At 42.6% G+C, this 13,031-nt stretch overlaps 1 protein-coding gene across 1 annotated transcript in view; it reads left to right on the plus strand.

Annotated features, from left to right (window-relative positions):
- Positions 1-12,691, plus strand: part of SLC6A5 (solute carrier family 6 member 5) — a 50,251-nt gene extending 37,560 nt beyond the window's left edge. The window contains exons 11-13 of the mRNA XM_024347011.3: positions 2,284-2,384; positions 7,404-7,571; positions 9,826-12,691. Coding sequence (XP_024202779.1) covers positions 2,284-2,384; positions 7,404-7,571; positions 9,826-9,981 — 425 coding nt within the window. The 3' untranslated portion in view covers positions 9,982-12,691. The remainder of the gene's footprint in view (positions 1-2,283; positions 2,385-7,403; positions 7,572-9,825) is intronic.
- The last annotated feature ends 340 nt before the right edge of the window (positions 12,692-13,031 follow it).

The raw sequence follows: 13,031 nt of genomic DNA on the forward strand, positions 1-13,031 counted from the left end.
ACATACTGATGTCACATCCTTTGGATATACACCCAGTAGCTGGATTGTTGGATCATATGGTAGTGCTATTTTTAGTTTTCAGAGGAACATCCATAATGTTTTGCATAGTGGCTGTACTAATTTACATTCCTTCCAACAGTGTACTAGGGTTCCCTTTTTGCCACAAGAGCATGTATCTTGAGTGTACAACTCAATGAATTTTCACCCCGATGTAACCAGCACCCAAATCAAGATATAGAACATCAGCAGGGCCATTTTTTTCTTTTTCTTTTTCTTTTTTTTTTTGAGACAGAGTTTCGCTCTGGTTGCCCAGGCTGGAGTGCAGTGGTGCGATCTCAGCTCACTGCAACCTCTGCCTCCTGGGTTCAAATGATTCTTCTGCCTCGGGCTCCCAAGTAGCTGGGATTACAGGCATGCGTCACCATGCCCGGCTAATTTTTTGTATTTTTGGTAGAGATGGGGTTTCACTAAGTTGGCCAGGCTGATCTCGAACTCCTGGCCTCAAGTGATCCACCTGCCTCGGCCTCCCAAAATGCTGGGATTACAGGATAGAGCCACCATGCCTGGCCCAGCGGGGCCATTTTTTAAGGGTCTGAATTGAACTATTCCATTCTGCAGAAGGAAAACTCCAGTCTCTGCTTTCTAGCCCAGCAAGAGATTATCTTCTCGCATCACATCCATCCTTCCCCACTTCCAAGTAGTAGAGGGCACGCATTGAAAATACAGGACCAGGAAGGATAAGTGGGGACTGAGGTGGGAGTGGTGGGGGACACTGATCAGATGAGGGCAGCTAGTACAGGTGGTGTCCAGGGAGATGACGGCAGAAGTGGGAGAGGTGGCCAGTGAAGGCAGGAAGAGGAGCACCCAGAGACTGAATTCACCTGCTCTGGTGGAGCTCAGGGCAAAAGACCCAGAAATCTGAGGAGGCTGGGAAATCCTGAGAACAGGAGGAGCAAGCGACCAAGGTCTAGAAAGAAGGCCTGAAAATGTACAAGGAGTATTCTTGATGGGAGGAGATGTTGGTGTGTCCCTCTTGACCTGCAGGTACCCACTTTTCATGAAAATGATGGAGGATGAAGGAATGATGCAGTGTTTTTTTTTTTTTTGAGATAGAGTCTTGCTCTGTCACCCAGGCTAGAGTGCAGTGGCACGATCTCGGCTCACTACAAGCTCTGCCTCCTTGTTTCACACTATTCTCCTGCGTCAGCCTCCCAAGTACCTGGGACTATAGGCGCCCGCCACGATGCCCAGCTTTTCTGTATTTTTAGTAGGGACAGGGTTTCACCATGTTAGACAGGATGTTCTCGATCTCCTGACCTCGTGATCCACCTGCCTTGGCCTCCCAAAGTGCTGGGATTACAGGCATGAGCCACCACGCCCGGCCGGAATGATGAGTTTTTAAGCTGAGGCCACGTTGAAATCAGAGCTGCTGACTATGAAGGAGCTTGAACTTGGAGACCGTATAGGTCCATTCAACATCTTAATCCCACAGTCCTGGGAAGGCCACAGTTCTGATGAGGTGGGGAAAGAATGCAAGAAACTGCCCAATTCTAAAATATTTCTCAATGCCTTTCTCTTTCAAGGAGTGGTTTTAAAAACCTTCCTAAACCAAGAGGGTGCAGGGATGGCGGTTGTCTAGGGCCATGAGAGTAACCATCTCCTCTGTTTTTACTTTAGTGAGGTTGATGAGTGACCAAGAAGGCAGCAGTCCTTTGAGTTCCAACAAAGTGGGTGATTGACACGTGGAATTTACGTTGGTTTTTGTGTGCTATTATCATCTTGCACGGCACAAAGATAAATGACTCATTGGAAGAGTGGCTTTGGGAGGGTGGGGGATAAAAGCCAGTGTGCAGTGATTTTCTCTCTAAATTCCAATGCTTTCAGAATATGCTCTGCTTATTGACCACAATCTTCACTGGTTTTGCCAGAGTTGTCACTAAGCACCTCAGAAAACAGCTGCACATGTGAGATGTCAGGTTGTAGCAATGCTGAGAGCCTGGGCCAGGCTGGAACTGAGCTTTTTAGATGTCACTGCGGGCTGACATTTTTGAACCTCACCACAGAGCATATTTAATATCTATTTAAGTGTTCAATTTGCCTTAATCTTCCTGGCAGCGAGTCATTTGTCTGATGGTTCCCTGCATAATAGAGGTCATGTTGATACCGGGCTGGGGCCAGCCCTAGCCAATGGTGCTTGAGTGAGGGGCTCTAGTGCCTGCCCTGCCACCACCTCACCTTCCTGCTACTGTGCCTTATACCTGTTCTCTGCTTGTCTGTTTGCAGGCTTGCAAAGATTCTGTGAAGATATAGAGATGATGATTGGATTCCAGCCTAACATCTTCTGGAAAGTCTGCTGGGCATTTGTAACCCCAACCATTTTAACCGTAAGGATTTTGCATGTTTTCTTGTGCAGACAGCACCTTGCATACGTATGTGGTGTTTTACATTTGAATAGTGCATGCCTGTTTACATTTGAACAGTGTGTGAGCCTGGGAGCTGGTAGGTTGGGTGGTGGTCTTGTCTTTCAAATGAGAAAACTAAAGTTCAGAGAGTTGAAAAGACTTGCCTAAAGGTGCCTAGCAGGTCAGGTGCAGAGCTGGGACTCATGCAAAGGTCTTTGGAGAACATTTCCTATGGCACATTTCCCATTATATCAGTTCCTATATATATATAAATTTATATATATTTATATATATATCAGTTCCCATATATATAATATCAGTTATATATATTCCTATTATATAGGTATTCCTATTATATAGGAATTCCTATTATATAGTTATATAGTTATATATATATATAACTATATATTCCTATTATATAGTTATATATATATTCCTATTATATAGGAATTCCTATTATATAGTTCCTATTATATACATATCAGTTCCTATATATATTTATATATATATATCAGTTCCTATATATATATAAATGTTCCTATGGAACAATTCCTATGGCACATTTCCCATTATATCAGTCTGCTTTATGTACTAATAATGGATTACAATCACAGCCACGTTTTCCACGTGCTAACCATGCTGTAGGCTTTGTTCACAGTGCTTCCTATGTATAGCCTCATCTCTCCCTCACAGTAGCTCCTCAAGGTTGGCATTATAATTATCTCCACTTTACAGATGAGGAAACGGAAGCCCAGAGTTGATGTGACTTGCCTTGCCTTGTACATCTAATAATTATCAACAGCTTGGATTTGAACTTAGGCGGTCTGCCTCTAGAATTCATGCTCTTAATCACTGTTCAACACAGCTGCTCTACAACTAATATAGCATTAAACTTTTATGCTAATTTTTATTGCTTTTGAGAACTACCTTGTCATCTTCAAGTGGGATGATGACATTTTGGGATCATCTGACATTCACCTTCTTAAAGAGCAGAGCCTTTCACGTTTCAGAAAATCTGCAGTTCAGGGTCTTACATTCTCATTTTGTCACCTTTGTTATTGTGCTATAAGCTGCCAGCTTTGCCCCACTTCGCACTGCAAACACAGCAATTGACAGAGATCCTTCCCCATCCGCCTCTGTGGCTTGTACAGGTGTAATTTTGGGAACGCTGGAGGATGTTGGCTGTAATTCCCACAAAACCCAGTAGGTGGCACTAGAAACCAGATTAAGGCCTTTGTTTTGCTATTACACATGGTCCCGGTTTCCCTAAAGGCAACCAAGACAGGATGAAAGTACAATCGCAGAGGGAGTGCATTTTTTTCTTTCTTTCTTCTTTCCTTCCCTCCCTCTCTTCCCTTCCTTCATAAAATGAGTTTTAATCAAAACATCTCAATTTCTTTCTGAAAAGCTAGAAATGTAGACAGAAAAATCGTTCAGCATTGATCTCCCTCTGCGTTGACGCGAACATCATACTGAAGCTGACATCTGTACCTATATTTTAGAGTCTGCAATTTGTCTGAAAAGTCCCACCAGATTTGGGGCATGAGAGTTGAAAAGGGTAGGCTTTCTATCTCTTGAATTCAGGACTGGAATGTATATGAAGAACTTGAATTTACCTAATCGGTGGGAAGAGAACATCTGCGAACAGACAGACTCACAGGCCTCCGGTGTTCCCATCTCTACTGCACTTGCCCTCTTCCCGGGATCCTAACACTCATGGTTTATGCTTGGCTAAAATCAAAGTTAGAACATGTTCTAGATTCCCTCTGGCTTTTCTTCCCACCCCAAAAGATACTGTGCTTCAGAGGATTTTATTATACTCTGGAATAATATTTCACATAGTAATAATCAGCGCTGCTATTTGTTGTGGTCTATATGAGGCAGGCACTTTATAAGCATTGTTTCTAAAGCTTAGGACCACTTTGCCTGCTAGGTGATTCCTCTCTCATTTTACACATGTGTGCACTGAGGCTTGGAGAGGTCAAGGAACTTGCCCCAGGCCACTAGATTTGGAGGTGACAACGCCAAGAATTGAATCCAGGACTGTCTAAGCTTCAAGCCAATACCTATATATTATCTCTAAAAACCTAGTACTTTCATCTTCAATTAGAGTTTGGCCAGTTTGGATTAAAATAGTTCTAATCATTTTTGTGAGCAGAATGTCAGAGAAGAGGAATTTTACGGACTTTCTGTTTTTTGAGAAAGTTCCTCAACTATGTTGTGCTTTACTTAGTTTCTAATATAAATCGTATGCCAGAAAGTTGTGGAGAGGTCCCAGAAAATATCCTGAACCAGATTCCCCTCCTGTGTTGTCTGGGAAGTAAGGACAATGAGAAGGGGTCAATTCCATCATCATTGTCAACTGATGAGTCTGCCTCCAGCACCTTCTTTGGCTGCCATCACAAAAAGGTCAGGGTGTACCTGACTCAGTGGCTAAATTATTATCTCTCATGGCCAGTCCCAGCCAAGGACAGGGTTTCATCAAAGTTAACTTGGCAGAGGGAAATTTATGGCAAAGGACAAATTTGCCCAGGTAAGTTTGATATGATATTTGTGCAACTGGAAATGAGTGTCGGAGGACCAAGCCCAACACTTATTTTTTGCCATTTGCCCTTCTATAAAATGGATATTTGTGGTGTGCTGGAATAGGCTAAGATTATGGGTTTAAATTACTTTGGAGCCCCTAAAACAAAATTGATCATTTTTATATATGCCTTCATGGATTTATAGAGCTATAAATTTTCTCCATGCAATTACTGTATACATAGTCAGATCACGTTACTGAGTTATGCATGCACATAAGCAGATGTATTGCTATTTATATAGTAAATGAAATGGAGCAGCTTACCATAATTACATTAGGCCATACTTCCAATACTCTGGTTAATAAAGCTTATAACTCTAGGGACAAACGTTTAAAAAGGGGACTAGAGTAGACATCTCTTTCCATAGAAGACTTTTTTCCAACAGTTGTCTTTGGGCTCATGTTGCTTTGAATCAATATATTGAATTATTATTGTACTGAAATAATCAGTTGCCCCAGCTGCCTGGGCTTTGCGGCAGTAATACAGATGCCTTACATCCATCTAGCACTTCACACTTTTCTAAAACACTTTCATATATTATCTTTCCTGGCAAAATTCCTTCCAATCACTTTTGGGCAGTTATTTTGTTGTTTAAGTTAGGAAGAGAGGGGTGGGGAGAGGAGGAGAGGACTTACATGGGTACATTATTCTAGGCTGATATTGCTGCAGGCAGGGTGAATACAGGGAGCCATACACTTTTCAGGGAAATTTTCCCCCAAAGGCTTGAGTAGAGAAGTTAGAACCTTGGCTCCACTTTTTAAAGATGCCTCTATTTTCAGCACTTGAATTCCTTTCTTTCTCTTTAGCTGCACTGGCCAAGTCTTCAGAGGGTTCTCATGGCTGTTGCTAGCCCAAGTGTGCAGTGATAGGAGTTAATGGGCAGAAAACACATCATGACCTCTCTTAAAATCAAGGGGGGACTCACGAGTAAATACCAAACTATCATTTCCAGAAAATCCCTGTGTGGTATACACAGAGTGAGATATATCCATTTTATAGCAGGGAAGTCTGTGACATAAAGGTCCCTCAGCTAATTAGCGGTTGGGCCAAGATTAGCCTGCTGGTCTCTGGGCTCACGGCTCACCACTTAGTGATGACGCCTGTTCTTATTGAGTCATTTAAGGGGAGCTGTGCATCCCTTCTGTTTGTCCCACAGCTTATTATAGGACCAAGCTTCCAGCTCAGTCATTGCCTGGGGACCACTCTGGGTCTCACTCAGCCAGCATTAGAGGCAGCTCCTGGATGTGGGCCATTCCTCATTCCAGAAGAAAGCAAAGTAGATTCAATTTTTTAAAAGTAAAAAAACATAAACGTAATGGGTTTCCCCTCCCTCCCCTTCCCTTCCCTCCACCCCCCACCCCTCTTGCCCTCTCCCCTCCCCTCCTCTCCCCCACCCCTCCTATGCCCTTCCCTTTTTCCTGAGACCAAGACGCGCCCTATTGCCCAGGCTGGGGTACGGTGGCATGATCTCGGCTCACTGCAGCCTCTGCCTCCCAGGTTCAAGCAATTCTCCTGCCTCAGCCTCCCAAGTAGCTGGGATTACAGGCGTGTGCCACCATGCCTGGCTAATTTTTATATTTTTAGTTGAGATGGGGTTTGACCATGTTGGCTAGGCTGGTCTCAAACTCCTGACCTCAGGTGATCCACCGCCTCAGCCTCCCTAAGTGCTGGGATTACAGGCATGAGCCACTGCGCCTGGCCTGGGTTTCTTTCTTATAGCAAAAGCTTGATTATTACCCCTTACAGAAAATACAGGCTGGGCACAGTGGCTCACACCTGTAATCCCAGTACTTTAGGAGGCCGAGGTGGGCAGATCACCTGAGGTCAGGAGTTTGAGATCAGCCTGGCCAACATGGTGAAATACCGTCTCTACTAAAAATACAAAAATTAGCTGGGTGTGTGGCATACATCTGTAATCCCAGCTATTTGGGAGGCTGGGGCAGGAGAATCGCTTGAACCTGGGAGGGGGAGGTTGCAGTAGCCGAGATCACGCCATTGTACTCCAGCCTGGGTGACAGAGTGAGACTCTGTCTCAAAAAGAAAAAAAAAAGAAAAAGAAAATACAGAGAACTCCTTAAAAACACCCACTATCACCCCTGCCCACCTCTGCCTACTTGTGACCTTGGTATGTATCCTTTAAACTTGTCTTCTCTGCCTGTCTGTATGTATACACATGCACACATATTGCTCCGCTCCCATGGTTTGGCAAATGCAGAGTCAGCAGCTCAGAATATATCATTTCCATCTCTTTGAAATTTAGTTTCTTCATTTGAAAAATGGATAATAATACTACTCTTTCGTGGGTATAGAATAATAGAGACAAAAGCATCAAACTCATAACAGGGGTTTAATAGTGTTGAGTGCTTGAATAATTCACGCCACCACCCTAACACGTGTGTCACTTTTCTCTTTCCAGTTTATCCTTTGCTTCAGCTTTTACCAGTGGGAGCCCATGACCTATGGCTCTTACCGCTATCCTAACTGGTCCATGGTGCTCGGATGGCTAATGCTCGCCTGTTCCGTCATCTGGATCCCGATTATGTTTGTGATAAAAATGCATCTGGCCCCTGGAAGATTTATTGAGGTAATTGTGTCTACTTCTTTCCCTCCCAATTCCTCCCAAGGGAAAGCCCACAAAAGCTCTGCATGTTAAAAAACAAAAGATTCGGTAAACTTATTCAAGAGGGAGACTTGGTGATGAAGCGATTACAGTTGCCACCGTTTCTGTTAAACCCATTTTTATTATGTATGATTCCTCTAATGGAGGGGCAGCCAATCTGCAAGCAGAACTGTTATTATGCTGGTCCTCAGTGTGGTGACAGCTCTGGGGAATAAATGATAGGAGGGTCTCCTCTTTCCTGGAGCTTCCTCTTCCTCTCCCCTCATCCACAGTTTAAATCTCAGTGTTTTGTTTTTAACCACACATCAGATTCCCCCTTCCCTGATGCTCCTCACTGTCTAAGCCTTCTTCCTCCCAAACATCTATTACCATTAAACTTAAAATCACTACCCCCTCCTGTTGTGCCTCTGTTAGGGATGGTTGAGGGTCTCAGCTGATTAAAATGTCACTGTTCCCACAGAATGTAGTGAGAATTTCAGGACGTGGCTGGTGTGAGGTGAGACTTGTCTTTCTTTGTCATTTGATCCCTTGCTGGACCCAATTCCCATCTCTAATGTGAAGAATCCCCACTGTCACTCCTGAGTGAATGGGAAGGGGACTGCCTCTTGTGCCACCAGTGAAGTGTGGTCAGGCTTTTGTTATTTATGAGGAGTCACTTGCTCAGGTGTGCTAGGAATCACTCAGCCCTGCCTCGGTCTTGAGGATCCAGGAATCTGGCATTTTGGACTAAATCAGGGCTACTTAGGGTTTGCTCCTGAGACCAGCAGCATCCTTCTCGCCTGAGAACTTGTTGGAAATGCATATGATCAGAATCCAGGCAGAAGGCTCCTACTGAACCAGAGTCTTGGGGAAATGGGACCCTGGCATCTACAGTTTAACAAGCCCCATCGTTAGCGAAGCATTGGACTAGACTCAGGTGATAGAAGGCAGAGAAGAACAGTTTGGGCTTTGCTGTTGGTCTGATGGGTTGAAAAAGGAATGAAGAAGGAACAGGCCTCTGGGTTATCCCATTGAGGCTCTGGAGGGGAGACAGAGGATGGGAATCAGGCATGTGGTACGTGCACAACACAAAAGTCCACTGGGTGGGGAGGTAGCTTTTGTCTTCATTGGACTAACGGTAGAGACAGAATTAGCAAAAGGAGGTATAGGAATCTTTTTACTGCAGCTGTATTCTAGTTTCCAACCTCAGGAAATTCTGTTATTCCCTTGAGGTAAATGAGGTAAGTGACTGGCCCCATGGGCTTCCAGAGATGGTTCACTTCTGCCCCACATAAGCCTCCCCACCAACTGACCCAGAAATCTCTTTCCCTCTGAATAGAACCTGGTTTAGCCTCTGCTACTTTTGTCTTAGGCTAAAATTCTCTAAACTAATTGAGTTGGCTATATAAATTTATTATGGTGGATTTGGGACACAAAGGTTGCAAACTGATGATTAAGGAGAGATTAAACTAACAGCTCTAAGTACCAGCTTCACTTTAAAAGGTAATAAACATATAATTGTTCCCTCTTAGTCAGAAATATGTTTTCTTTCCTTTTTCTAGAAAATGTTCCAGTCAAGTTATGTTTTCCATAAAAATTTCAGCTGAAGGATTAGAGACATTCCTATTATTTTTAGCTTGCCTGCAAGAACCCACACTGCTGAACCAAGTCAGAAGCGTGTATTTTGTCAACAGATAATTAAAATCTTTGCTCACTCTTGGCTATGTATCTTTGGGGTTGGATTTTTTTTTTCCTCCGGTCATTTATATCCTTCTGGGAAATATGCTAAACAAAATGCAATTATTTAGATGTAGCAATCCACTGTTGAGACTACAGAACAAAAGTAATCAAGCACATGTCTTTTGCAGACTGTGTTTGGCAGTGAAGAGAGAAGCTTGTGGATTCTCTTCATCTGGAGGGAAAAAATGTATAATTAAAATCTGGGCCCTTTATCCTCTATTAATCTTGTGCAAGGCAAACACAGAGCAATTGCAATATTGCTTGCAGGGTGATGTAAATAATTTCAAGTGAACCAAACTAAGTGTCCTCTTTAATGTCTCTGGCCTAGTTAATTAATGAACGCTTATCTTCCTAACTGCCTCTCTTGGTAGAGGGCCTCTTGTCTCAAGCAAGGACTCTGGTCAAAGTGGTCATAAGCAGTTTGGGGATGGATGGGTCGTCCCCAGGTGAGGAAGGTGCACTACTTCTGTGACCATGTCTGTCTTTGGCTTCTTTGCAGAGGCTGAAGTTGGTGTGCTCGCCACAGCCGGACTGGGGCCCATTCTTAGCTCAACACCGTGGGGAGCGTTACAAGAACATGATCGACCCCTTGGGAACCTCTTCCTTGGGACTCAAACTGCCAGTGAAGGATTTGGAACTGGGCACTCAGTGCTAGTCCAGTGGTGTGGGATGGTCCAGACTTGATCCTGTTTTTCCTCTCTGCCTCCTCCTAATGTTTTCCATAGCTCTCCTCCCATTTTTCTTCATCTTTCTTCCTACATCTTGGTTCACATCCACGCATGAGAGTGATTATGTAGAAAAGTAGGCATAGTGTCGCATGCTGTAGTAAAGAGCTACATAGACCACCTGAAGCGCTGTTTGCCTGTGCCCATGGTGACTGTTTCTGGTCAGGTTGGTCCCCTGACCACACGTTTTACCCTGCAGAGGAGGATCAGTTAGGTGAGCGCTGGTAGGTATGCGTGGTTTGGTCAATAGAGAGGTATCCACTGTGTGATGGCATGGGGGGTGCCAGTAAGGCACGTATAGAGTGGCCGAATTACAAGACTTAATTTGGACTTGAACAGAACTGAGCAATGTGGTGATCTTGTTCAGTCACACAAAGTTCAAGACAGGTTTTTTTTTTTCAGAGAGTTAGCAGTGGTCAGAAAATGTTTTGGATGTAAGACAAGACCATTCAATTTGGACACCACTGAGGTGGTTAAGTTTATATTTCCAGTCACCACTGGGGATCTGTTTCCTTCATTTGGATCAGCAATCTCCAGTTACCACTAACTCAGATGCTACAGTCTACACATTGTGACTTTGATTGAACTGTCAGTTTTCTTCCCTCAACTGTCTTTTTTTGTTTTAAATAACCACATTTGTGAGTTCTTTTGGTCATTTCGTCCACCTCTGCCCAAGAAGCCATCATATAAGTTGTGCCTCATTTTGTACGTTCATAGTAGAGCTCCATGCTCGTTTCTACATGATATTTAGCACCGTGGTTCAATGTCATGATCCTGTGTTTCTTCTCTAAATGTCTTTCTATAAGCTGTAGACACCTTGTCTTTTGACCTCTGGGAAAACAAGACTTACCCTGGTTCTGTCTATATATTATATATATAGGACACATGCTCTTAAAAGACAGATAACTTCTTAATTTTTACTCTTTTTCATTCACAGTAAATGCCAATTGTGGTCATAGAGAAATCAAAGAAATGGAGAGTTTAATAGAAAGCAACCACAATATTCACTGCACTGGTAGTACATTTTAGGACATGGTATTTATAGAACTTTCAGATAAATACAGCTTAGGTAAGTAGCGAGTGAGCCAATTAAGACTATAGCTTTTAAGACTACATTTAGCCAATTCAATTTTAAGAGTTCCCTGTTCACAGTACTCATTTTAACGGCACTCTAATGAGAGCTGATCATATGTCTGCAGAAATTGGCGAAGTGTAAACTTTATTATCTTCTTGTATCCTGAACATGCATATATGAAATTTTTAAAATGTGACATGTGTTCATGTAGTGTGTACTTGTAGTGTTGTTTTCTGTCCTTATAAATATCTTATGAATTCTGTAGAGATGGTGAGTTTAGTATAGTGTAGTCTGGGGATTTTATTTTCCCTTACAGTAATAATATCTAAACCTAAAATTGTTTCCTTTAGGGGAGATCATTTCAATCATTTTCTTCATTTATCTTCATAGTACAGGGTCTCAGGCAAAGTTTTTCAGTTCAAATCTTGTATATTGTTGTGACATTTTCATCCTGTTTAACAGCAATGAAACCCAACAACAGACTTTAATGTACTTTTTTTTTTTAAAAAAGATTTCATTTGTTAAAAAAAGTCTCAACTCATTTTACTGAGCTCTCCCTTTTCTAGGGCAAGTATCATTGCCATTTGCCAACATCAATATGAACTTCCAGTTTTTAAGAGTAGCTTGTGAAAGGTTTTAGAAAAGGAAACAAAGATGGGTTTTGAACTTTAGATTTTCATGTCTTTTGTCTGAGTGTATATTTGTTCTCCCCTCTCCTTCTCCTCCTTTCCCCACTTGTCTCCCAAAGCTCGAACTTGCTTGAGTCTATCACAAAGACTAAACCCTGAGCTTCCCCTAAACTTAGCTTTAGGAAGCTGAGCTGTGGCCTCACCTGTCTGCCATGAACACAGGTTTCTCTAAGAAAGCCATATTGATGAGAAGCCCCCAATTACTGCAGCAGATGTCGCACAATGATACCAAAAATGAGCCTCTCCAACTGATACCTGGTAGAGTGAGAGGAGCCAGGAGGAATAACTTAGGCCTGGAAATTATCTGCAGGCTTTCCAATTTGAAGGTTGAGAAAGAGAGCTTAAATCAATTAGCATTCTCTCATGGGACTGGTATGTTTGTGTCAGGATGAATGGTTTTTGGCTCTCCTGTTGCCTCTTGGCTAAAACTCTGATTGAGCCAATGGTTGGAGTCTGATGCTGGACGCCAACCCAATTTCTGCTAATTATTGCTTTTGTGATTAAAAGAAGGTGGGGGTGGGGGGCTCCCACAGATGCTGCCAGGTTTGTTTTGTACAAACTGAAAGTTAACTTAATTGTGAGAATGGAGACCTCATCAGTAGCTGCATGTTTTGGATTTGGGGGCATTTACATTTGTGTTAATTATGATTTGTCCAGGTAAGATGCAGTAGCTGCTCCCTGAGCAGCTGTTTCCCCCCACCCCACTTCACTATAATTTCCAAGATTTATTTCCCTTTGTTTAAAGGGACACGCTTAGGTGAATAGTTCCAAATTTACCTGGAAATGGTTACCTTGTAAGTTTAGCTTGTCTAATGGATTGTTTCCATGATATTAAAATGTACAGTCAATTGGAAGAAAAAAATGATAAAAATAAAATGAATAACATTGTTAGAAACTGGCACCTGAAAACTTCCCTTCAAAGTGGGGGAAAAAACCAAGTAGCTGAGGAAAGACTTTCATTGGTTCACTGTGTAGAATGGTGGAGCATTTTCCACTCGTGAGATTATTTCATAACACCAACAAATGCCAGAAACTCATTCAGAGAAAAAAAGCCATATGTGAAAAACAGTAATCCTGTCATATCCTTAGAGGAGAAAAAAAATGTATATTTCTTAACAAGTGGTGTTGTGACTTCTTATGCAAATGTCTTGCATATTAGTAACTTTTATTATCTTTAGGACTGTGCTTATCAGGTACAAATGTGTCTAGTTCTGTT

Source organism: Pan troglodytes, chromosome 9 (genome assembly GCF_028858775.2).
Source record: "Pan troglodytes isolate AG18354 chromosome 9, NHGRI_mPanTro3-v2.0_pri, whole genome shotgun sequence".
Taxonomy (NCBI): domain Eukaryota; kingdom Metazoa; phylum Chordata; class Mammalia; order Primates; family Hominidae; genus Pan; species Pan troglodytes.